At 42.7% G+C, this 25,636-nt stretch overlaps 1 protein-coding gene across 2 annotated transcripts; it reads left to right on the top strand.

Moving 5' to 3' along the window:
* The first annotated feature begins 242 nt into the window (after positions 1–242).
* Siah1 (siah E3 ubiquitin protein ligase 1) lies at positions 243–25,117 on the top strand. Of its 2 annotated transcripts, none has more exons than XM_059264505.1 (2): positions 243–358; positions 23,190–25,117. In XM_059264505.1, exon 2 carries the CDS (start codon positions 23,192–23,194, stop codon positions 24,038–24,040), a length of 849 nt encoding a protein of 282 aa, XP_059120488.1. In that variant the 5' UTR covers positions 243–358; positions 23,190–23,191; the 3' UTR covers positions 24,041–25,117. The 2 variants fall into 2 exon arrangements, with proteins under 2 accessions (XP_059120488.1, XP_059120489.1); XM_059264506.1 differs by lacking the exon at positions 243–358 and adding an exon at positions 20,358–20,469.
* The last annotated feature ends 519 nt before the right edge of the window (positions 25,118–25,636 follow it).

The following is a 25,636-nucleotide window of genomic DNA, read 5'->3' as shown; positions in this document are numbered from 1 at the left end:
CGGCAGGCGCGCGGGCCGACGGCGCCGGCCGCCTCTGCGCCTGCGCGGCCGTGGGAAGCCCCGCCCCAACGGGCTCTCGGCGCGCGCCCGCTCATGGCGGCCGCCGCAGTGTGTGGTGTTTAGCGGGCGCGCGCGGCGGGCTCGAGGACGCGCGGGGCGGCGGCGGCGGCGGCGGCAGGGGAGCCGGGCTGCCGGGCGGGCGCGCTCTCGAGGGCGGCGGCCCAGGGTGTCCCGTCGGTCTCGGCGCTGGGAGAGGTGGAGGCGCGGCCCGTGGCGGCGGCGGCGGTGGCGGCGGCGGCAGCTGGCGACCGGGCGCGTTAGACGGGGCCGGGGTCCGCGGCGCGCTCTCCGCCCACAGGTAAGCGGGCGGCCTGGAGGGAGGAGCCGGCGGCGGCCCGGGGAGGGCCGGCGGGTCCCTCGCGGAGCCGCGGCGCCTTTGTCTCGGCCGCCCCGGGCGGGCCCAGCCGAGAGCGGCCGTGTGGGGCGGCGGCGGGCGGGCGGGCGCGCCGAGGCTCCGGCCCGCGCCCTCGCGCAGCCTTTGTTGTGCGGCCGGGTGTACGGCCAACATGGCGGAGGTCAGCCGCGCGCTGCGCGGGCCGCGGCCGGGCCTCGCCTCGGCGGCTCCGGTCGGGCGGCCTTCCCCCGGACCTGTGCCTTCATTGTGCGGGGAAGAACGCAGCCTCCTCCCTTGTTTATGTCGCCACGAGCGAGCGCGCGGACGCCCGCCCGGGCCGCTCCAACCTTTAAGCATAAGCCTTGCTCCGCCCAGCTTCCTTTGCGGGATAGTTGGGGTCCTTCCTCCACGCTCCCAGATGCAACTTAGTGTGCACGCCCTGGGCCGCTGCGGAGCGCCGGTTCCTGGAAAGATAGGGAATTTGTTTACCCTGGCAGGAGTCACATTTGTGCATTCGCAAAATGAGGCCATGTAGTTGATTTGTCAAAGTCATGGAAGCCCCGAGTGTGGATGTAGGACAGGGATCTTAACTGCTCTTCTTAGCGTTGAACATTTGCCATTTCTTGATAGGCGACTGTCAAGGGTGAAATGTTAACTCGTTGAAGCGTTAGGAGCACGGGCTCCGAACTCTGCTCTCCTGCTTTGAATCAAATCCTGCCCCACCGGTTTGTGACCTTGGGCAAGATTCCTAATTTCTTGGGTGCTTCATTTTCCTATTCTGCAAAATGGGTCTAATGGAGAGTATTTACCTCAAGACTGTTGAGAACTGATGAGATGGGAAATAGTTGAAGTGCAAAGAGCTCTTACAGTAAGTGCTCAGCAAATGATTACTGCTAAGGCTCTTGTCTCATAAAATACGCTTAAGTTGTCTTGGCATGGATGCGTTGGAAGTACGTAGACCAAAATATTTGGAATTATAAATCGTTAGTGCTTGAGTTTTGTTGTTAAATGAAAGGATTTTAGGGGACAGAATGACATACTTTCTGAGATGGTGAAATTTTGGGACTCGAGTCGTGGGGATATGAATTGGTAGATACAGTACATACATTCTGGAATTTGGAAAGTCAAATAGATTAAAATGAAGGTTCCTTTTGGCAGTTTTAGATTATGGATCAGTTCACTTTCAAGGACTTCAGTTACTTAACTTGGAAAAGTAGGACAGTGAATACCTTTAATTAGTGTGGTTACCTGTGGTGTCACCGTCTCCTTCAGAAGCTGCTGTGACAAATGGAATGACATAGTAACTGTCACAGAGAGATTGGCTCACGTGGTGGAGAGTGTATTTACCTGTGGGATAAGTTTGTGACTGGTAGATTTTCCCAAAGTGGATTACATAAATTACTCATACTTTTTTGTTTTGGAAATTTAAATAACAATACAGACTTCTGTAAATCTGAATAGGTTAGGTGCAATTTTGTTCAGACCTTTTTACTTAATGTGGGTTTTGCCAGATTTGTTGTGTATTAGAATTAGTTTAAGAGACCCCTTTTGGCATCTTTGCAGCATAGCTTTGTAACAGTATCTAAAACTGAAATACAGTGTAGCAAATTTGGGGAATTGCAAATTTGTCAGGATAGTGTCTCACAAAAAAAGATTACATTTAGAAACAAATGTAATTCATTTTGCATCAGAATATCTGTTCTCTGAAGTCTTTGGGAAATTCCTACACCAGAAAGCTGGGTTTGGTGGTAGAAATCTGTACGCACATTGCTTGCCTAAGATTCCAACATTTGAGAGGCTGAGGCAGGAGAAAAGTTTTAGACCAGCTAGGGATGGACACACACACACACACACACACACACACACACACACACGCACACCTCAAAAATTGCTATATTCTTATTATCTGTAATTCAGAAAAATACTCTATTTGGTTAAAAGTAGTAACAGGAGAAGTAGCCAGATTTGACACTGATTGGAAGAGTAGAGTTTTGTTTTCAGTGTGTAAGTTATTTTGAAAACCAGTCTTACATAATGAAGGTAACAGAACAAGTTGAGTGACTTTGCATAGTTGTAGATGACTTACATCTAGTTGATACACTCAATTTTAAAGACTGGACATTCTCTTAGCAAGATCTGTTTCAGATCTTGAAATAAAAATAGGGATTTCTCCATGTAATCTGTAAAATATTTAAATGTTTGATGCATTTCATTTAGACCTTGCCTTCAACCAGATCTGTATGATTATTTTAGAGCTCATCCTTCCCTAGAAACAGACATGGGAAAGAAATTTTCTTATTTACAGTAAATATAGTTACTGGTAATCGTCTGATGACAGAGGCCAGAAGAGGGCAATCAGATCATTTGGAGCTGGAGTTACAGGTAGCTGTGAGCTCCTGACATGGGTGACTGAGCTGGGGTCCACTGGAAGAACAGCAAATGCTCTTAACAGCAGATCCTTCTCTCCAGCCCCACTTTAGCTGTTCCTATGGCTGCCTAGTGTATCAGTGTACATGAGCATTCTTATTAAACCTATGAATCCGACTTGAAAGGCCTTCAAGATGGAGTCCCAAGTTCCTTGATGTGTTTAATAAGTACAGCGCCTTGCCTGAGCTGACCCCTACTGTTGCTTCCTTGCCTTGTTGATGGACTGTGTGCTTCCAGGTCCCTCTGTTTCTACTAATTTCATAATAGCCTAGTCATCATTAGCTGAGCTCTTCCTGGACTCCCCACATTGAATTGGGTGCCATCTCTCCATATTCCCACAGTACTCTGCTTGTCTCCACTGCAGTGTCTCCTGAGCTCTGTTTTTCTGTGTAGTTCTTTGCTTCTCCAGATAGGCTGTGATGTCTTTGCGATTTAGCTTCATTTGCCTGCTTGTTCAGCACTACGTTTTCATATAGTTGGTGCTCAGTAAATCAATGCTAAATGACTTACATTGACTTAAATAGACTTTTCCAGCCTTATCCCAACATGGCATCTTCGCCCTACTTATTCAAACTAGATTATTTTGTTCTTGAATACTGTAGGTTTCTATAGTATTTGGTGGTTGTGTGTAATCTTCAGTGTCTGCTTTTGCTACTTTGGGAAGATTAGTTTCTCTGAGTCTTAGTTCCTAGTAAGTACTACTATGTGAATAGCTGTTAAATATATTACTCTACCCACCACCCAGGTCCTACTGTTGAAGTACCATTGTAATTGTGTAATTAAACATTAAGAGTCAGACCTGGATGTGTCTTTTTCCCTGTCATTTGTCAGTTGTCTAAGATCCTTGAGAGCAGAGATACTGCCTACATCTGCATTAAAAAACACAATGCCTATACACACAGCTTAAATAATTAAAATTGCAGTAAGATATTTCTAAATATTAGTCTTACATTTGAGTGGAGAAATAAAATTACAAGTTATTTTATGTCCTATAAAAGGAGCCACAGGTACTGAAGTAGAGAAAGTAGAGACAGGGTGGAAGGGACAGCTGCTGTTTGGGGTGGTAATGTTTAAAGGAAGATGAAGAACTGGAGTTAGCCCTTTGAAGCAGGGGAGCAGCCAAGTAAAGGTCCTTGAGGCTGGAGAATTTGGAGTGTTTAAGAAGCTGGGAGAATGCCACTGAAATGAAATGATGGATTGAGGAAGCAGGCAGGTGGTGGTGGTGGTGGGGGGTGTCAGATTTTGTTGAGTCAGCAAGAAATGTGAATTTTTCAGAGTCCCGAGGAAACTCAAAAAGGTTTCCTTACAAGGATAACATAATCCACTGACTTTTAAAGATTGCTTTAAACTGGGTAGTGGTTGTGGTGAATGCCTTTAATCCCAGCACTAGGGAGGCAGAGGCAGGTGGATCTCTGAGTTTGAGGCCAGTCTGATCTACAGAAAGAGTTCCAGGACAGCCAGGGCTACACAGAGAAACCCTGTCTTGAAAAACCAACAGCAAAAAAAAAAAAAAAAAAAAAAAAAGAGGTTGCTTTAAGCTGTTTGGAGACTTTAATTTCTTATAATCCATGATAGTTGATTATGACCTGGATTAAAGTGCTGGCAGTGAAGATGAACAAAGTGGATGGATTTCAGATATTTTTTGATACATAATAATAACATATCTTGCTAATGGGTTGACGTGAGAAGTAGGAAAAGGAAGGAATGAAGATTTCTGGCTATAGCGACTATGGGTTGTGTTGCTACTTGTCAAGATGAAAAAGACTGGAGGAGAGGATGAGCCAGGATGGCAGTAAAATTCAGAGTTGTCATGTGCTTGAGTTAGGATGTCTATGCAATTGGAGGGAGAAAACACAATAGGCATTCAGTGGCTTAGAAGCCAGATGGGGGCTCTTAGTGCATCATTGTGTTGGAGAGACGTGGTCCAAGAGGGAAGTGTAACATTTAGAAGCAATAAGATAGGAGGTAGGATTTTTCTTGAATTCCAAGGGAGAGAAGTTAGCCTGTAGGCTTGATGGAGAGAAGATAAGGTAGTTTTGACTTTGGTGGTTTCTGCTGTCTTTTCTGAAAGTAGGAGAGGTGAAACCCTGAGTGAATGCAGGTACTGTATGTTGCAGGTCAGAGGTATAGACATGGGTTGAGCATCTGTGCAGGGTGAAAGGAGATGCTTGCTGTTCAAGGAGATCCTAGGAGAATACTAAAGTGATTGAATGATGCACTTTGGTTCTTAAATGTATGCTTTCTGATCGACATTTTACATAATTACGTATAGAAAGGTGCTCAAATCATGTGCAGGCCTTGAATTTTCACAAAGTGAACCCCCTGTTGTAACCATTCCCTGGAGTTAAGAACATTACCAGAACAAGAAACCCCTTTTCCTCATCTAATTACTGCTCCCGACAGGAGGCACCTCTTGTCATTGAATGCCAAAGATGGAATTTATTTGCTTTGGAGCTTTCTATGAATGGATTAATGCTGCTTGTGCTCCTTTCCATCTGTTTTAGTTCTTGAGTTTGTTCCTGACAAGGTCACCAGCCAAATGACATAGCATCCCAGGACTTACACATCTTGTGCATCCTTGCTGTAAGTCAACAGAAAGTGCAGCTTGAATAATGCTGATAAAGTCTGACCAAGTGATTCTGACTGGCAAAGACTTTTCATTAAGTTTGGTTTTTTTTTTTTTTTTTTTCTTTTTTGTAGATTTTTTTGTTTGTTTGGAATAAAGGTTTGGGCACATGAACCAGAAGGAGAAAAACTAATCTATATTTATAAGCAGAGACTGCCAGTGACAAATATGTCTTTTCCCTCCTTTTCCCCTCTTCTCTTTCCTTTTTGGTTTTCTGTAAGATGTTCTTGCTCTGTAGCTGGAACTTTTGGAACTGGAGTTATAGGTGGCTGTGAACTGCCATATGAGTGCTGGGAACCAAACCTGTGTCCTCTCTGCAAGAGCAGTAAGCGCTTTTAAGCACTAAGCCTCTGTGCAGTTCCCAGTTTATTGAAGGTTTTCTCTTTTACAACATTTATTTATTTTCAAATTATGTGTCTTTGTGTGGGTTTGTCTATGAGTATGCTGTGCCCTCAGAGCCAGCGGAGGGCATTGGGTCTCCTGTAGTTGGAGTTTTAGGTGGTTGTGAACTGCCCAGTGTGGGTGCTGGGAGCTGAACTCAGATTCTCTGCAAGAGCAGACATGCTCTTAACCATGGAGCCATCTCCAGCCTCAGCCATAAATATTTTAAAGTTAACTTTGTTGACCTGATTGAAATTGGCATTTCCCATTAAATGTTAGATAACTGTTAGTAACTGTTGAGCTGGCTATCTCAAAAGGAGTTGGTGCTTATAAGTCTTGGTATCTTACAACTTGATACTTGTGATGGTAGGTACATCTGCCCCACGTCCTCTGTGCTAATTCTATTCTAGACTTTTCTTCCCTCTACTTATTATTGTTGTTTGGGGTACTGGGGAGAAGTCTAGAGCCCCAGGCATGCTAGGAAAGTGCTCTACCACTGAGTTTTGTTCCCAGATACCTTACCAATTTTAGCAGTAGATTCACATTTAAATCACTTTTTTTTTTCTTTTTGAGATAGGGTTTCTCTGTGTAGCCCTGGCTGTATGGGACTGTATGGAACTCGATCTATAGACTAGGCTGGTCTTGAACTCACAGAGATCCACCTGCCTCTGGCTCCCGAGTGCTGGGACTGAAGGTGTGCTCCACCACACCCAGTTTAAACCACTTTCTTAAGGAAGAGCTGCTTTTTAGCTTACTCCTTTTTATACATGTTGTAGGTGTTTGTGTTCATATACCTTTGCCAACATGTGAATCAGAAGAAAGGCCCTTGGAAGAAAATGTGCTAGATCACAGAGATATACACTTAATATTGTGGCATAAACTGCTTAATTGTGAGCACCTTTTACATAAGTATCTCCCAAAGAGTTGGAAAATTCCCTACGTTTTTGCCAGGAGTTAAGACAAAAATCTTTGAAAACAAATTTATGTATGCCATTTCTTTACGTTTTGAACTTTCCCTTTGGTTGAAAAGTTTTATATATAGTGTAGAATTCACAAGGTTTTTGTGTGTTTCTGTTTTGTTATGAGACAGGGTCGTACCATGTAGCCCAGATTGGTGTAGTCCTGTCTGGCTAACTTAAAGCAATTCCTCTGTCTCTGCTTCCCAGTCACTGAGATAGCAGATGTGAGCCACTGTGCCTAACTTCTCAAGAGTTTTGTTTTGCTCTATTTGGGATAGAACTTAGGGCCTCTCAAATGCCAGGCAAATGTTCTGCCACTGAGCTTTACAAAGCTTACTCACAGCCCCCTACAAGGGTTTTGTTTTTTTAAATTCATGTCTTTCATATTTTGCCTGCATGCACCAGGTATATGCCTACTGCCTGAGGAGATCGAAAGAGGGCATTGGATCCTCTGGAACTGGAGATACAATTATGAGCTGTGCTATGTGGGTGCTGGGATCCCAGGTCCCCAGGAAGAAAAGCCTGTGCTCTTAACCCTGAGCCATTTCTCCAGCTCTCTACAAGGTTTTAAAAGAAGGATGACTCCCCATTTCTTTTTCAGAAACAGCTAGGCTTAGTTGATTATTTTTGTACTTATCATTGTCTATTGATTTCCTGCTGTGGATGAAGTGAGAGCCCCCCCCCCCCCTCGGGCCTGGCTGGAAAGGTTGCTTATAATTGCATCTATATAGTACACGATGATTTTCCCCTTGCACTCTTAAAGTTGTATTTCTTACAGCTAAAACCCTCTTTTTATTTTAAGCTTTACTTTGTTTTCTGTGCTTTACTGTAACTGTCACCACATCCCTTGCTACTTTTCTAAATATTCAAGTTGCTTGCAGGCTGCAGACTGTAGGTCACTGCCTTCTCTAGCCTAAGTTGTCATTCTTAGAGCCCCCTGTACTGCACTGAATTTATTTTAGGCTCTGTTTACTGCAACCCCTGTTCCTTCTTGCTTCATTTCCTTGAATTTGAAGAGCTTGTCCAGTTTCCTGAGAACATATGTAGAAGAGGTAGTATTTCAAAACGTTGCATCATTATTTTGCTCTCAACACTTCCAGCATAGTTTGATCTGGATAATTATTTTCTTCAAGAATTTAAAAAGCAATACCATATTGCTTTGTAACTGGATATTCAAAAGTGTAGTGCTTCTGTGCTTTCTACTTACCCATCCAACAAATGTATTTTGAGGTGATGCTGTGTGTACTAAGTCTTGTTTTAAGTATTTGAGGTACGTCATTGAACTAGACAAATTCCACTTTCCAAATAAGGGTGAATGGGCCTGGAGCAATTAACATAAGTAAATTGTATAGTATATAGAGAGTAATGCAGTCTAAGGAATAAACATTAGAGATGCCTGGGAAGTAAGGAGAGAAGAAAAGAGGTGTAGAGGTTTTAGGAGTGCACAAAAGAGGGGTTAGTAGTCAAGGCACAGGGTTGCTTTTTTTTTTTTTTTTTTTTGTTAAAAATCTTTTTTATTACGTTTTAGTGTGGGGGTGTACACATGTCCATGTGGCATGATAGTGTGTGTGTAAGCAAGAGGATACCCTGTAGGATTTGGTTCTTTTCCTTCCACTTAAGTATGGGTCCTGGGCATTGAACTCAGGATTGAATTGTCCTTGAATGAGGACTTTTTTTTTTGGTGTTGTTAATTTTATGTACATTGGTGTTTTGCCTGCATATATGTCTGTGTGGGGATGTCAGATCCCCTAGAACTAGAGTTACAGACAGTAACTAAGTTGCCATGTGGGTGCTGGGACTTGAACCTGGGTCCTCTGGAAGAGCATCCAGTGCTCTTAACCACTGAGCCATCTTTCCAGCCTGCTTGAATGAAACAACCTAGCCTTGTCATGGAAGAGTGAGGAGAAAGAAATGATTGATACAGAGTATTGCAAACACATCATCATATTGTTTAGGGCCTTACAGGCCATTTATAGGATTTTAGTTTTCAATCTGTATGTGCAGCCATGGGAGGATATGGAGCAGAGGAGTGAGATAATGTGATATAAATTTGAATTGGACTAAGCTTGCTGTGCTTGAACATATTGGTGGATGAACGTGGGAGCCAGGTGAGAAATAGTGTCTTAGGCCAGATGGTAGTGTAGAGATGTTGAGGAATGGTTAGATTCTTACATGACTTTTAAGGAGAGACAATAAGATTGACTGGTTGTTTTAGGTATATGGTGTAAAAGGGGTGACTTAAGTCTCCTGATCTTCCGCCTCTTCCTCTCATGTGCTGATATTACAGACAGCTGGGCTTTTTTTTTAAATTTGGGCTAGGGATATACTTTTTAAAAGTTATTTTTTGAACTTAGAATTAACATCATTTCCCCCTTTCTCTTCTCCCTCAACCCTTCCGTGCACCCTTCACTTACTTTCTGTGTATGATCTCAGAGTTGACTACTTGGTATTGGATAACCACTTGTGGGGGAGGCTTCTTTCCTGGGAACAACCATTTTTTTCTCCTTTCAGCATTCCCCCATTTGTTCTTTTTCTAGGATTGAGGCTCCCTGTGAGTTTTCCCACTTCCGTGTTAGCATGTCCAGTGGTGCTGTCATTGTTCGGATCTTGTTTAGGTAGCCATGTTGCTGAGACTTCATGGGTGTAGCTTCCGACATTTCTAGGAGACACAGTCTCTCGGAAGACTGACAAACTCTTGTTCTTTGTCTCCGAATTTTTCCACCCCTCTTCCCTCTTATCTGGTGATCCTTGAGCTTTAGGTTCAGGAGTTCTGTTGTAGATGTGTCAGTTGGGACTGGCACCACACGATCTCTTGTTCTCCGGATTTTGGTTGGTTTTAGTTTTTTGTAATGGTCAGTTGCAAAGAGAATTTCCTTTGATGAGGGGTGAGAACACTTATCTGTGTATAAGGAGAAATACTTAAAATGTAATTAATTAGAATGTAATTAGGAATTATGTTGGTTTAGTAAAGTGGTGCTGTAGGTTCTTCTCCAAGATCCACAATTTTACTAGCCGTAGGTGATTGGCTAGGTTTCCAGTCCAAGGCATGATTTCCCTCTTGTTGAGTGAGTCTTAAGTCCAATTAGAGAGCTGTTGGTTACTGCCAAGGTAGTCATGCCACTGCACTCTGTGGTTACTGTGGTTCATGGGTGTCATAGCTGTGTGGGAGTATTGGATGCTTCCTTCCTTTGGAAGCCTGCATGGCATCTTCTGGTATCATGAATGCTAGTCCTCAGAGGAGACTTTCAGGTCAGATCTAGTTGAGGTCCTCTGGGTCCTGTGTCCAAAGTATATGGTGTCTTCAAAAATAGGAATTTAACCTTGCACCTCTGTGAGGCAACCAAGGACAATAGCAATAGCCTGTAATGTTTTGGAAGTCTATTGGACAACCCTGACCAACAACTCTAAAGGTTTCATGCATGGTGTTGGGATTTTTGCTAGATACGCTGTGGTTCTTGTGGGAGCATTGTCAGCCCAGAAGGAAAAATTTCATTTAAACTATATATGTATATTTATATACAGACTTATATGTATTATGTATAATTTCAGTAGATAGATAATAAATGATTCCTTATGACTTTCTGACAGACTTCCTGTTATTTTACCCTCCTGTAGTTTATCTCCCTCCTCCTCCATAATTAAAGGCCCTCCCTGTTTGTACCATTTCTTCTACAAAATCACTTATAATCTGTTTCCTCTTTGTTGCTCTTCCTCCCTCTCCCCAGTCCCCTCTACTTTCCTAGTTTCTGAGGTTACTCCAGGTTTTATACTCACATCTGAAGATTTGAAGTTAGGAGCCTCGGCTGAGAGAGAACTTGCAGTTCACCTCTCTCAATGTGATCTTTTCTAGTTCTATCCATTTACCTGTCTAGACTCTGGTGAAGGATGTACCTAGAGATACAAATTAAAGTTCTTGGAGAATTTAAAGAATCATACAAGTTACCACTGTAAGAAAAGGTGCCTGTGGGCAACTCTGACGTTCAGGAGTTAGGAGAGAAAATGAGTAATCAAAGGATGATGAAAAGGATAGAAAGTCATCAGTTAGTGATTAAAGTTTATAAGGCAGGAGGCTGATCTGTAAACTGTCACATGTTGGTGACAGTTCATAACTTGCAAACAAAATGTCCTGAAATATTGGATACTGTGTGCTAAATTTATGTCTTAAGGCAGTTGTGGAATGAGCTGGTCAGCATGCTGGCAGTTGGTTCTGGAGGTCAGAATACCTGGCTGGGGATCCAGTTTAGTTGATAGTATTTTTGCCTAGCATGAAGCTCTGAGTTCGATCCACAGAACTTCATAAAACTGGACATGGTGGCAGGAGGTTCAAGAGTTTACATAGTGAGTTAGAGACTAGTCTGGACTACATGAAACTCTGTCACACACACACACACACACACACACACACACACACACACAGAGTTTTATTAGAGAGCTAAATGTCTAGGCCAGTTTGTCTCATTGAACCCAGAAATAGTTCAAATTCTGGTGTTTCTTTGGATTTGGTGATATTTGCGTAGACTTTGTGAGTTAAGCATTTCTCATCTAGAAATCTGAAATGCCTCAAAATTAAAAAGCATAAGTGTCATATCATTTTGGATTTTGGATTTATTGATGCTTTGTGTGTGTCTAGACAGCCTGTTGGGGGTGAAGACTACCTAAAATCAACATATATTGCATTTCATGTGTGTCACTAAATATCAGAACACAGTAGAGAGTTCACATAGCCTAAGTGGAAAAGCCAAGACCTTCAGGTGTCGAGCGTTAGTCAGTTGTCTGACTTCTCAAAACTTTCTTGAGATACTGTGGTTGTAACAGAAAAGATACCACATTTATTTTTCCCGGTAAATGGGAAAGGGAAAAATCTATTATGGTATTTACCTATATCTGTCATTTTAGTTACTGAAGTTTCATTTATCTGTGATCACATGTCTCAAAAATATATGGAAAATTCTGGAGAGAATACATGAATTTCAGATTTGTACGATGGAATCACTTGAGTCATGAATTACCCTCATCTAGTGTGTCCATGTTGTATGTGCTACCTGCGGCCAACTAAGTTATCGTACCATCTACCAACAGATTGTCATGGCATTACAGTGAGTAAGTCTGAATAGTCCTTGTTTTACTTAAAAAGTGGCTCAAGAGGGCTAGAGAGAGAGAGCTCAGCAGTTAAGAGCATTGGCTGCTTTTCCATAGGACCCAGGTTTGAGTCCCAGCACCCACATGGTAGCTTCTGGCAGTAACTCCCGTTCCAGGATGTCTGAAATCCTCTTCTGGCCTCCATAGGCAATAGACACACATATGGTGCAGAGACATACACACAAGCAAAACATTTATACACATAGAATTTTAAGAAAAAGAAAATTTAAACACTAGTTCAGAAATCTAAGAGTTTTATTACTGGTGATTAAGATCTTGAGAGGGTAGAAACAGCTTTCTTTAAATGAAAAGATCAAGCTCTTGATTTAATAGGGAAGAAAAGTTATCAGAGAACATATAGAGTAAATTACTGGTAGTCTCTTAATTGTGCCTAATTTTAAATTAAACTTTGTCACAGGTCTGTATATAATATATATGTAAATATGTATATGTACTACCCCAAACTACAATATATGTAGTATGCAATACTGTCCACAATCTCTAGCATCAACTGGGTTTTGGACTTGCTCATGAGTAAGGAAGGAAAAAGACTCTATTGGGATGGTAAAGTGTTTTGTTTGGGGGATGCTAATACTTCATTTTTGACATTATGTAGACAAATTGTGTGTGCTGTGTAGCAGAACTGACTACAGTGGTGAAGTTATGACTGTACCATTCTTACAGTGAAGTCAGGTTTGCAGGGCTCCACATACTTAAAGCACTCAGTCCTGGTGACAGTCATTTAGTTCTCCTTGGTATAAGCTAATAATGACAGATCACTTTTCCTTGGTTAAGAAAGACAGTAGGAAGAGGTTTAGGGGATTCACAGTGATGTAACATTTAGCAGGCTTACTTCTGTCTGCAGTGCCCTCTTTGGTTGGTTGAGTTTTTGTTTGTTTGTTTGTTTTTTGTTTTGTTTTGTTTTGTTTTTTTCAAGACAGGGTTTCTCTGTGTAGCTTTGCGCCTTTCCTGGAACTCGCTTTGGAGACCAGGCAGGCCTTGAACTCACAGAGATCCACCTGCCTCTGCCTCCCGAGTGCTGGGATTAAAGGTGTGCGCCACCACCGCCAGGCTGTTTGTTTGTTTTTGAGACAGGGTCTCTATGTAGCTCTGGCTGGCTGAGAACTTACCTGCTTCTGCTTGCTGGGATTAAAGGCACAAGTTGTTATGATGCCTGGTTTACATGCTCTTTTGATGTTTCAAAGGGATTCCTTAAAACTTACTTTGTCTTTCTCGTCTTTCTCATCACCCATTCCCCTCCCCCAAGAGAGGGTGACTATGCTTCCTTTGCAAGGAAAATGGAAATCTGGTATTTTCTTAGCCTTCTCCAGCCTGACTATATGTATATACTTTCTTCTATTGATACGGAAGAAGTTCCTTTATTTTCTCAGGTACTGAGAATTGTGCACAGAGTTGTGTACCTGCTCAACCTGTCTTTTTAGTTTTTGAGACAGGATCTCACTAAGTTGCCCAGGCTGGCCTTGAACTCAGTTTTCTTGTCCTTTTGCTCAGCCTCCCATGTAGCTGGGATTACTGGCCAGACCCAGCAGGCCTGGATATATGGGGGAAGTTCTCTCTTCCAGCAGTCTTGTTCTTACTAAGAATGTTACTGCTTTGCTGTTTCTTGTGCTCTCTCTCCTTCCCTGTTTACTGGACTCTAATGCTTGCAGTATTCTGGTATCTCCTATTTAAAGACAGAAAAGAAGTTTAAAGTTTCAGCCTTCCAGCTACCATGCACTTGCTTCTCTTTATGGTCTTCTTAAGTGCTACTCTCAGGCCACACCCTCCTCAACCTTCTGTGTGACTCTATTGTATCTCCAAGGCTGCTTTTGATGAAGTCCCCTCTAGGTGGTCTGGATTGGGGCTATTTCCTTACCACATGATTACTACCTTGCTGAAGGGAGTAGGGTGAAAGACCCCTTTTGCTTTACTTTTAAGAACCTGAACCTCAGCTGGGTGGTGGTGGCCCACACCTTTAGTCCCAGCATTCGGGAGGCAGAGGCAAGCAGATCTCTTTTGAGTCCAGCCTGGTCTACAGAAAGACTTCCAGGAGAGCCAGGGCTACACAGAGAAATCCCATCTCAAAAACCAAACCAAACCAAAAACAAACAAACAAACAAACAAACAAAACCCAACAATTACAAAGCCCTTAACCTCTATAGGTAGGGGTTTCATACCTACCAAGATCTCCCGCCAGCACCATTTGGGTATCCTGTAATTCAGTTCTATGCGCTGTCTCAAGTTTGACCCTATAGGTTAAGCTCTGGGTCTAGAGGTTCGAATGTCATTCTCAGACTGTAATTTACACTCTACATTATGGATGGACATAAAGTAGGGTTTACAGGACTGCTTTCTCTGATTTGGTAGTTAGCTAGGGTGGCTCACAGAACTCGGTTACATATTTTGCTGATGTTCATTTGTTATAAATGATACAAATAACATACGATGAGCAGCCAAGTAGAAGAAATGAATAAAGCAAGTTAGGAGGGAAAGGGCTCTGTGTCTTCTTGTGTATACCCTCCAGACACTTCTTCCTGCTCCTTTTTCTGAAAATTAAGCCCTATCCTTCTGGGATTTTTTTTTTTTTTTTTTTTTTTTTTTTTTTTTTTTTTTTTTTGGTTTTGCGAGACAGGGTTTCTCTGTGTAGCTTTGCGCCTTTCCTGGAACTCACTTGGTAGCCCAGGCTGGCCTCGAACTCACAGAGATCCGCCTGCCTCTGCCTCCCAAGTGCTAGGATTAAAGGCGTGCGCCACCACCGCCCGGCTTCCTTCTGGGATTTTTATGGAGGCTTCATTATTTAAACATATTTGATTAAATCTCTGGCCTTTTGCAGTCAACCCTACCTTTAGCCAAGAAATTCTCCCTCTTTGAAAAGTCAAGTTTTTGAGTGACAGAGTTGTATCCATGGCCACCATCTTTGTCCTCTAGCAAACCTGTAACCCCAGATATCAGCCATTCATTAGCATAAAAAGATTTCAAGGATTTTGGCCCTCCCCTCTTGCCTCTCCAAAGTGCTGATTAGGGATTGAATCCCTGTGCTGGGCTAAGACTTCCACTTCTTGTTAATTATTTGATTAATTTGATTACTTCAGTAGTAGTTTTCTTAAAGATTCCTTCTATCACTGTTATTTGAGTCCTTGCATAGTTATGTCTGCTTATTATCATTTTATTATCTTTTTAAAAATATGAATAATATGAGTTTCTTGAAGAATTAATTAAGATAATTTATCCTAACAATGATGTACATGTGAGTTTTTTTTAAACTTTTTTTGTTTGTTTGTTTTGTTTTGTTTTTGAGATAGAGTTTCTCTGGGTAGGCCTGGCTATCCTGGAACTCTCTCTGTAGATTAGGCTGGCCTTCTGAGTGCTGGGATTAAAGGCCGTGCATCAACACTGCCTGGCTCCTTTTCAGTTTTTATACTTTGTTATGGCTTCCATGTTACGGTTTTCCATGTGAACAGCAGAACTGGCTATACTTAGGAGTTCTTCTGTGAAAATACAGAAGGCCTGCTGGTGGAGCACTTCCCTGGAATATTTGAGATCCCTGTGTTGCTGGACTCAGGTTCATAGAATATACCCCATTATGCCAGGTTTGGCCACCCATCCTCAATAATCAATGAAAAGAGCCAAATTAATAATGAAAAACAGGGGCTGGAGAGATGGCTCAGCTTAACAAGGTGAGCATAGACAAAGAAGCTAGACAGATATTACTGTGATCCTGAGTAGACCTTAGGAATTTATAAACCTTACTTGTCAAATATACCTTGTTTATCAAACATATGTTGTTACTTACCTAAATTTTCTAGAAGCCTGGGGTTGAACAGTTAGCAAAGACATAAGTAGTTAGGTGTAAACCTCTAAGTCAGCTTTTGTTAATCTGAGTAGACCTTTATAACCTTAAAGTTTTGTCATCATGATCCATACCAATCCAAAATATTTTGGAGACCTGTTATTTCATTAGAAAGCAGAAGGCTCAATAGGACTAAAAAGTTATATAGGTGTTGCCTTAGTTGGTTTATACTATGTGGTCATCATAAGATGGTGGATAAGTCCCATGGCATTTACTTTTTAACCTTAGTAAAGATGGCTGCCAGCCACATAGCTGTTACTTAAAGATTTATTTATTTATTATGTATACAGTGTTCTGTCTGCATGTATGCCTGCAGGCCAGAAGAGGGAACCAGATCTCATTACAGATGGTTGTGAGCCACCATGTGGTTGCTGGGAATTGAACTCAGGTCCTCTGGAAGACCAGCTAGACCAGCTAGTTAGTTCTCTTAACCGCTGAGCCATCTCTCCAGCCCTTAAACATCTTTTTTTTTTTTTAATTTTTATTTTTATAGATCTCTCTTTTTTTTTAAAACAGGAATTGAATCCAACTGGGTGGTGATGGTGCTCACCTTTAATCCCAGTACTCGGGAAGCAGAGGCAGGTGGATCTCTGTGAGTTCCAGGACAGCCAAGGCTACACAGAGAAACCTTCTGTCTCAAAAAACAAAACAAAACAAACAACCCCCCCCCAAATCAAAACAAATTGAATTGAATCTGAGTTGCATATACAGTATATTCTAAACAAGAGTTGAGTCACATATATATAGTAAGTTGTAGCAAATTAAGGTTGCCTATGTATAGATTTTTAATTACAAGTCTTTTGTTAAAAGTTTAAAGCCAAGTTTTGTTACAGATTTATAGGTTTCTTTTTTTTTTAACTATACCCAAAGAACTTACAAATCCTGAGATAGGATTTCCAGCATAGTTTTAAGAGATTGTTTTTTGAGAGCAGAGCAAAGAGAAGTTATAGAGATAAAGGTTTTTAAGAGTGGGAAGTAGAAGGGTAGAGCAGAGCTAGTTTAGATATAAGAGATTTGGGGATCAGTTGTTTATGCTGTGGCAGATGTTAAGATTGGTGAGAATTTGGAAATCAAGTGTGCCAGGTTTTGGCCATTGATCTGTACTTAGGCCAAGCTGTTTATAGTGGGAGGACAGGAGGGTGGTGGATGTTGAAAACTGAAACTCCTCTGGAGGAAACTTCTGTAAGCTCCAAGAGGAGCTGAGAGAGGGGGTAGTGGCCCGAGGGGCTGGGGCTTAGAGGGTTTAGAGACTGTGCAGGAGGAGGAGAGGCCTGTGAGGGTTTAAGGAAGAGACAGAGCAGCAGCTCAAGAGGGGAGAGGAAACTAGGAGGGAGCTGAGAGCTAGCAGGTAGGACTGAATGAAGTTCCTAGGGGGAGGCGGGAGAAAGCTAGCTGAGCTGAGGTGGATAAAGAGTCTTTGTGACCAGAGTTTCCATCCAGGGCATCCTCAGGGGGAACGGGAAACTTGTCAAAGAGAAAAGTGTTCCAAATCACGAGGAAAGATGTCCCTTCCCACGTGACTGGGGCCCAAGTAGGCCGAGAGGAGCTTTCTGGCACACTGGTGTGGCTTTCGTAGTGATTGTTATGATACAGCATGTGGGAGGCCTTGGTGGGTAGAGCCAAGGTGGCCCATGGCAGGTGAGAGACGGAGATGCCATGCAGACAGCGCTCAGTGAAGAGTTTGATTTGGTGGGGGGAAGAGAGAGGGGAGAGAGAGGGTGGGATAGAGAGAAAGAGAGAGCGAGGGGGGAGGAGGGGTTTTCTTTTTTAAGGGGACTTGACATCAGGACACAGGGCAGCCTCAAGGGGCGGGTCAGAATACTAACAGTAATAGGAGACACTGCAGGCAGCTTGGGGCGGCACTTACCTGGGAGAGATGAGAGAGCAGGGAGAAGGGAGACGGTAAGTCTCTTTAGTAGAGACCCAGGTGGATGTAGCAGGCCAGAGCTGAGAGATGTGAGGCGAGTGCCCAGGTGGGTGGGTGCCCATCCCAAGGATGTAGAAGGCTCTAGGAGTCAGAGATTCATTTCTGGCATAGACAAGGAGAGGCATGGTTAGAGCATGTGGGGTGGGGGGAGAAGTAGGGAGAGGGCAGACTGTAGATGTGGGGTCAAATTTGATGGGTGACAGGAGTCAGCGGAAACAAATGATCCCTACTTATGAAAGTCAGGTCAGCAGCCTGGTTCAGAGCAGCCCAGTTCCTTGGAAGGGAGCTCATGTATGCTAGTCCCAGCTCTTGGTACCAGATGAGTGAAAATAAAGAAATAAAAGGAAGGACATGACTGCTCCTAGGTATGGTGGAGGAGAAGGTTTATTGTAGGTAAAAGGGGGAGCATAGATCAGAGGCAGGAACATCTGGGAGGGTCCAGAGTGAACATGACCCTGAGCCTGGCCATGTAAAGGAAGGGGAAAGCCAGGAGAGTAAAGAGTAGACAGAGTGGGTGGAGGGTTGGTGGGAGGGGGCGGGGAGTAACCGAAATGACTGGATTATATAGGGAAGTGCAGCTCAGCCCCTGGGCTGGAGAAATTTAGAGAAGGGGATGGGGTATGCCAGCCATACACTGTAACAGGTAGGGATTGTGGGATACAGGGAGATCCTGGCAGCCAGGTGCCACTAAATAGGCTCCTCAGCCATCCATTTGTTCTGGGTTTGTTCTCACACCATTGATCTATACCCTTATCATTATAGCTTTATAGTAAACATGTAATTTCTGAGAAGAATTTTAGGGAATTAAGAAGAGGTGAATAGTCTTTGCATTCTATCATTTTTTCCCTCTAAATAAAGAATGCAGGGCTTGGAGAGATGGCTCAACAGATAAGAACACTTGCTGCTCTTGCAGTGGATTGTTTTCCAGCACCCACATGGTGGTTCACAACGCTCCAAACTCCAGTTCTAGGGGATCCTGTGCCCTCTACTGGCCTCTGCTGGCACCATGCATGCAGGTAGTGTACATATACACACACGCAGGCAAAACACTGATACACGTTAACACATGTGTATGAGCTGCAGACAGAGCTCAGTTGGTGGAATGCTTGCTTAGTTTTTGCAAAGGCATGGCACCACATAAAAGTAGGTGTGGTGCTGAGTGGTCCCAGTACTCACTAGAAAGAAGGTGGTGGAAGATGGATGATCAAAAGTTCAAGGTCATTTTCAGGCTCTTAAAGTTCAGTGGCAGTCTAGGATTAATGAATGAGTGAGTCCTGACTCGACAAACAAACAATAAAAAGAAACCCCAAAACAACAACAAAAAACCCCAACCATGGCTAAATGCCCTGAAACTATTAAGAGAAAATTAAAGGCATTAATACTGTTTTCTTCCATGTAGATAATAGCTATTTAAGCTTTCTGCCAAAAATGGGCTTGGTGTACAATTTAGAAAGTGTAGGTTGTATTTCTGTTCTTAAAGATTTTTATTGTAGTCTAGTATTAAAGTTAGGTGGAAGTAATTGAATACAGTAAAGGTGGGCAAGTGATTGGAGAGTTGAAGTTGCTGAAAGTGGGTAAAACCTATTGTATTGGAGGCACTCACTGCCAGTTTTTGGTTGTATTTGAAGGTTGTCCTAAAGCATGATGTAATACCAACGGAAACCTTTGAAGCTTCAGCTGACACCATCCAGGTCTGAAGTGCATAGGACTTTATGGGGCAAGGGTAATGCTTGTTTAAAAATAAGGCAAGCTACTCCAGATTAATGAGGCCAGTTAAGAAAGCTTTCCCGGCCGGGCGGTGGTGGCGCACGCCTTTAATCCCAGCACTCGGGAGGCAGAGCCAGGCGGATCTCTGTGAGTTCGAGGCCAGCCTGGGCTACCAAGTGAGTTCCAGGAGAGGCGCAAAGCTACACAGAGAAACCCCGTCTCGAAAAAACAAAACAAAACAAAACAAAAAAAAAAAAAGAAAAGAAAAGAAAAGAAAGCTTTCCCAGAGTGGGATGAGAATATAATCTCAATTCGGAGGTAGAAGTAGAGTCTTATGTGTCCTGAGTGTGTTTACGATTCTTACTGCACTGGAAGGGGGCATTTGAAATAGGCTGGCAGAGTTAGAATTGAGGAAAATAGTAGCTGAGGCCTGTAAGTATTGAGTGAGTTGGGGAGAATGTCTTTCATTCCTGCAAACTTGAGAATTCATAGGATGAAGTTGGCTTTAGGAGTGCTTGCCTGGCTGCACATTTGCCTTTGTCCCTGTATGTTTCCTACCCTGGAGCCTTAAGAAAGCACTGAGATCCTGATTTCCGGAAACATGTTCTACCAGACTTCAGTGCTGCCAAGTGCACAGAGGCTTCATGTTGCGCGGGTGGCGCCTGCCAGAGCTGCTCAGGTGGTCTGTGGGGCGGGGCTTGGGGCAAAGTCCGCCCCTTCGCTAGGCCTGCCAGGTATTGGAGCCTAAGCAGCAGGACACCAGAGCCGCAGGCTGCCTTCTGCTGACCACCCAGTTTAGAGTTCATTGGAGGTGTTGTCCCTCCTGGGGACAGGCCACCCTTGAGCTACTTTAAGACTGAATGGAAGTGAGCAGCCTTCTATGCTTAGGAGCCAAGGGCCCACGAGGGTCCTCTGGTGCAGGCTGGCTTTGTGGATTGCAGGAACCTGAAGCCTCGCTTCTCATGACCTGGAAGCCGCCTGCACCCTTTCTGCATTCCTGGAAGGGAGTCCTGCTCACATGCTTGCCAACAGTTAGGACCAGGACCAGGAAGAGGAAAGGTACGGGCATAAAAGCATCTGTTCTCAAGACAGAAGCTGGACTGTGTGAATCCGTACATTCTGGTTTAGGCCACACGGCTGTGTCTGGCTGTGGGGTGGGCAGTGAGGGTTCACTGGAGCTTCAGCAACTCTGGGTTTAAATCTAGCTTCAGGTGTGCCACGACTTCTGAAGACTTGTCCTTGGTTTCTACCTTGGGCTGCTGCTGGTCGGAGAGTCTTTGTGACTCAAGGTAGAGCCACATTCCACCCTTCTAACTTGGGAATGGTGTAGCAGTTTTCTGCACTTCCAGCCACATTTTGTTTATCATGCCAGTAGAAATCAGTGTGCTTTCTCCAATGTTTGGAAGGTAATAAAAATACGTTGTAACATGACCTGAACTTACGCTGATAAGTTAGAGGAATTTGGCCAGGTCAAAGCACTGGGCTAGTGTTTTTCTTCTGAACTTGGCTATATTGTGTTTAAATATAAACTGAGCTCTTTGATGTGACCGAGGCTGGTTTCAAGGAATCACTTTCCAATTGCGGTGTTCCTTTAAGTGAGCCACACTTACCATGGTGGAGTAGGTGGGAAACTGATGGCTTTGGTAATGCCAAGCCCATTGTTTTACAAGTGATCTAAAATGCATAAATCATCTGCATAAAGAATTTGCTCAGATGGAAAGTAGATTACAGAGTGCCCTTTTTATTGTGACACCTGGATCACAGGGCTTTAGATGATGAGAGTTGATTCATGTTATATTCTTCCATAGCAGAGCCGTTGTGATGAGTTTTGTTATACTTTATGTATGTGTTGGAGATGAAACCTGAGGAACATGGGCAAGCTAAACATTTGTTAGTCTTTTTTGTCCTTTGAACTTAAGAGTATGCTTTAGTAACAAGAAAAATAATTAAACCTCCAATGCTGCTCTTAGCTCCCTTATTTACAATGTCTACTGTTTACTGCAATCCAGAAATCCGTTTGTATTGACTTGGTTACATTTATAACTATGGTTGTTTTTGAAACTTAAAGGTCTTTACAACAGGATGGTTATAACTAGGAGGAGTTACTATATTAAGTATTTAGTGTAGTCTCAGAGAGTACACTGTTAGGACATTGATCTTTTGTCAGCTTCTGAGATCAATTATGACCTGCCATATCCCTCAGAGGCAGAGTCCTGGGGAAAGGAGCTTATTTTACTTGATGCTCACTCACTGGTCCTTTCCAGATGACTATAGTGAGCATCATGTGTATAGTTGGTGTGTGCTGCAGCCACACAAGGGAACCGAAGGGGGCAGAGAGTTCTTTGCTTGTGGAGTCTGCCTCTCATCCCCATCCAGTGTTTGTGTTTCTGTGGTGCTTTTACCCTTATTTCCTCCTATCTTTTACTGAGTTCCCCTTCCCCTTGTACGTTATATGAGATTTGTGCTGCAGAATGGAAACAGAATAAGGACTTTCTTAAATACCAGAGCAATAACTTACTGAAGGATGCCTCTCCACTTCTCCCTGTTTCTCCAGCCTGGAGGTGGGCACTGATTGACAAGAAACAAAATGATGCTTAGCTGATTCAAATGAAGACCTAGTAGATAGCTGCAGGTGGATAACGGGATGATAGTTCTTCCTTTCCCTCGGCCCTCTGAGCCCCATTCCCAGAACACACCTTTCCAGAAGATGCTGTTCACTGCTGGGAAGAGTTGGTCTGGCTCTGATAGTCTTTGGCATATGAAGTACATAGGACTCAAGCTGTAGGTCCGGAAGCTGTGAGAGTTAACTCAGACTTGAGAAGAAATAGACAGAGAGGGAGACTCTGAGGAGAAAAAGTCTTCTGTTGTATTTAAGGTCTTCTTCTTTTAAAGAAGATTTATTTCCATTTTATGTGTATGGGTATTTTGCCTGCATGTATGTCTGTGCACCACATGTATGCAGTGCCTTGGAGGCCTCTCTTGAACTTCCTTTCCATTTGGGTACTAGGATTTGAACCCTGGTCCCCTGGAAGAGCAACCAGTGTTCTTAACTGTTGGGGCATCTCTCCAGCCTTGTATTTATGTTCTTTTTTTTTGCTTTCTTTCTTTTTATTTTTTCTCCAAGATGGGATTTTCCTGTGTAGCCCTGGCTGTTTTGGAACTTTCTCTATAGATCAGGCTGGCCTCAAACTCAGAAATCCATGTGCTTTTGCCTCCTGAGTGCTGGGCTTAAAGGTGTGCACCACACTGCCTGGTTGCCTGGTTACATTTACACTTTTTGTTTGTTCGTTTGCTTGTTTTGTGTGGTTTTTTTTTTTTGTTTGTTTGTTTTTTTGTTTTGTTTTGAGACAGGGTTCCTCTGTGTAGCCCTGGCTGTCCTGGAACTCAGGCTGGCCTCAAACTCACTGAGATCCACATGATTCTTGTTTCCCAAGTGCTGGGATTAAAGGTGTGTGCCACTGCTGCCCGGTTGCGATTCTTATGTAGTCTACCCGAAGATTTTCAGTACTTGTTTTAAACAGAAAGGTATTTTAAGTGTGCTGTAGAACATTTTGGAAATATGGTTTACTTATTACATAATTCTAATAAAACTCACCTTTAACATTAATTTTTATTTGTATATAGTTTTAAAACCATATTTATTTAACTTTATTCTTTTGCTCATGATAATTTTGTGGGATGTTTTACAAGTGTTTATGACATATATACATTATTTATGAATGTGTTAAAGTTATAACTTTTTCTCTTGCCTCCTTTTATTTTCTTGTGTTTTATTACAGAAATGAGCCGTCAGACTGCTACAGCATTACCCACTGGCACCTCAAAGTGTCCACCATCCCAGAGGGTACCTGCCCTGACTGGCACAACTGCATCCAACAATGACTTGGCGAGTCTTTTTGAGTGTCCTGTGTGCTTTGACTATGTGTTGCCACCCATTCTTCAGTGTCAGAGTGGCCATCTTGTTTGTAGCAACTGTCGCCCCAAACTCACATGTTGTCCGACCTGCCGGGGCCCATTGGGATCCATTCGCAACTTGGCTATGGAGAAAGTGGCCAATTCAGTACTTTTCCCTTGTAAATATGCCTCTTCTGGATGTGAAATAACTCTGCCGCACACAGAAAAGGCAGAGCATGAGGAGCTCTGTGAGTTCAGGCCTTACTCCTGCCCCTGCCCTGGTGCTTCCTGTAAGTGGCAAGGCTCCTTGGATGCTGTCATGCCCCACCTGATGCATCAGCACAAGTCCATTACAACCCTGCAAGGAGAAGACATAGTTTTCCTTGCTACAGACATTAACCTTCCTGGTGCTGTTGACTGGGTGATGATGCAGTCTTGTTTTGGCTTTCATTTCATGTTAGTCTTGGAGAAACAGGAAAAGTATGATGGTCACCAGCAGTTCTTCGCAATTGTACAGCTGATAGGAACACGCAAGCAAGCTGAAAATTTTGCTTATCGACTTGAGTTAAATGGTCATAGGCGGCGATTGACTTGGGAAGCGACTCCTCGATCTATTCATGAGGGAATTGCAACAGCCATTATGAATAGTGACTGCCTAGTGTTTGACACCAGCATTGCACAGCTTTTTGCAGAAAATGGCAATTTAGGCATCAATGTAACTATTTCCATGTGTTGAAACGGCAATCAAATATTTCTGGCCAGTGTTTAAAATTTGCATTTGACTTCACAGAGAATAAGGCACCCATCTGCTTGCCAACCTAAAACTCTCCTGGTAGGTAGAAGCTAGACACATGAAGGTAAATAAAAAGAAAGGCTGTTAATACAGGAAACAGTTGCATGTAGTAACACTAATATATTTAAAAATAATTCAACAGTAAACCACTGAAAAAAAATATATATACCCAAGATGGGCATCTTTTGTATTAAGAAAGGAAACATTGTAAAATATTTCTGAACTTTGTGTTTGTTGTAGATTGATTGTATTGTTGACAACAATTTTTTGGGGGGTGTGTGTCTGTGCACACATGCGTGCACATGTGTGGTTGGTTTTCCTTTAACTGACAAGCCATCTGCGTGGTCATAGACCACTGCTTTCCCCTTGTGAGTCAATACATAGTGCTGCTGTGTTTTTTGTTTTGTTGGTTTTTTTTCTCCTTTTTTTTTTGTGTGTGTGTGTATTTGCTAATTTTTATTCTAGTTTTTCATGAAATAAATTTGACTTTCTTTTCTGTAATTCAGGTTTTTCTCACTTTTGTACCTTTTAAGTTAGTGTCTTTTTGATATTCATAATTGCTTATGTCAAAAGTTTGTGTTCAGTACATACTTTCTTTTCCTTCAGTCAATTTATTAGAAATATTTTTAATTCAGCCCTTTTGTGAAAATAGGAATTCCAGAAAGGAAAGGTGACGTGAGAGCAGCTGTCATAGCTGCAGCAGGTGTAGGATGGTCTTGTCTGTGTGAGTCACACCGTCAGGCTTGCTCTTTGAAAGGTTAGGTTAGGGAGTAAACTCTGATTTATATAAGTATTTAAAAAATCAGGCTTTTCCTCTCTTCAAATGTCTTGGGCAAATCACATGTTTAAATTGGTTCTTGCATTTATTGGTTTTGCAAAAGAGTGCATCATCATACACAGTATTTGTAATTAAAGTAAATCATTTGTTTTTAAAAAAAGGCAGTTTGCAAAAAATGTTTTTGGTCTTTTATAATTCTCATTAAAAGATTATCTGGCAAATTAAAAAAAATCTTAATGTGTTTACTTTAGCTCTAGGTTGGTTGGTTTTTTTTTCCCCTGGAGCTGAGGACAGAACTGAGGCCTAGCACTTGCTAAGCAAGCACTCTACCACTGGGCGATATCCCCAGCCCCTGGCTCTAATAAATAGAGCTCTTTGATAACTTCCAAAGGTATTTTCCTGTTCCAGTCTGTATTTTAGAGCAGAAGATTGTATGCCACCGTCTGAAGTGCGTTAGTTTTATTCTGAAGCACAGAAAAGACTAGGCACCCCCCCCCCCCCCCCCCCCGTTTTGATTCTCAAAAGGACATTCGGAGTATGGCTAATTAATGCTGATCACAATTTTCCTTTATAAAAAGTAAGTTGTTTTATTATTTCATAATTCCGGTGGTAGAGTCTTGACTATATAGCCTGATTGCCAAGTTCCTATATACCAGTTTACCTTTACCCAACTTAGCCAGCTGTCTGACCCTGGGCTCAGTTTCCTAATGTGTTAATTATGATGAGTATGTGAAGGGTTAAATGAGGAACTAGTACTTTAA

The sequence above is a fragment of the Peromyscus eremicus genome, chromosome 5, assembly GCF_949786415.1.
Source record: "Peromyscus eremicus chromosome 5, PerEre_H2_v1, whole genome shotgun sequence".
Lineage (NCBI taxonomy): Eukaryota > Metazoa > Chordata > Mammalia > Rodentia > Cricetidae > Peromyscus > Peromyscus eremicus.
The sequence above is the reverse complement of the archived record's forward strand: the minus strand, read 5'-3'. Positions and strand labels throughout refer to the sequence as shown.

Bases quoted from the DNA above. Each gene is read 5' to 3' on its own strand.
- Siah1 (XM_059264506.1), top strand. From the start codon at position 20,373: ATGACCTGGAAGCCGCCTGCACCCTTTCTGCATTCCTGGAAGGGAGTC. The intron at 20,470-23,189 runs GTACGGGCATAA...GTTTTATTACAG, and splicing joins CAGGACCAGGAAGAGGAAAG to AAATGAGCCGTCAGACTGCT.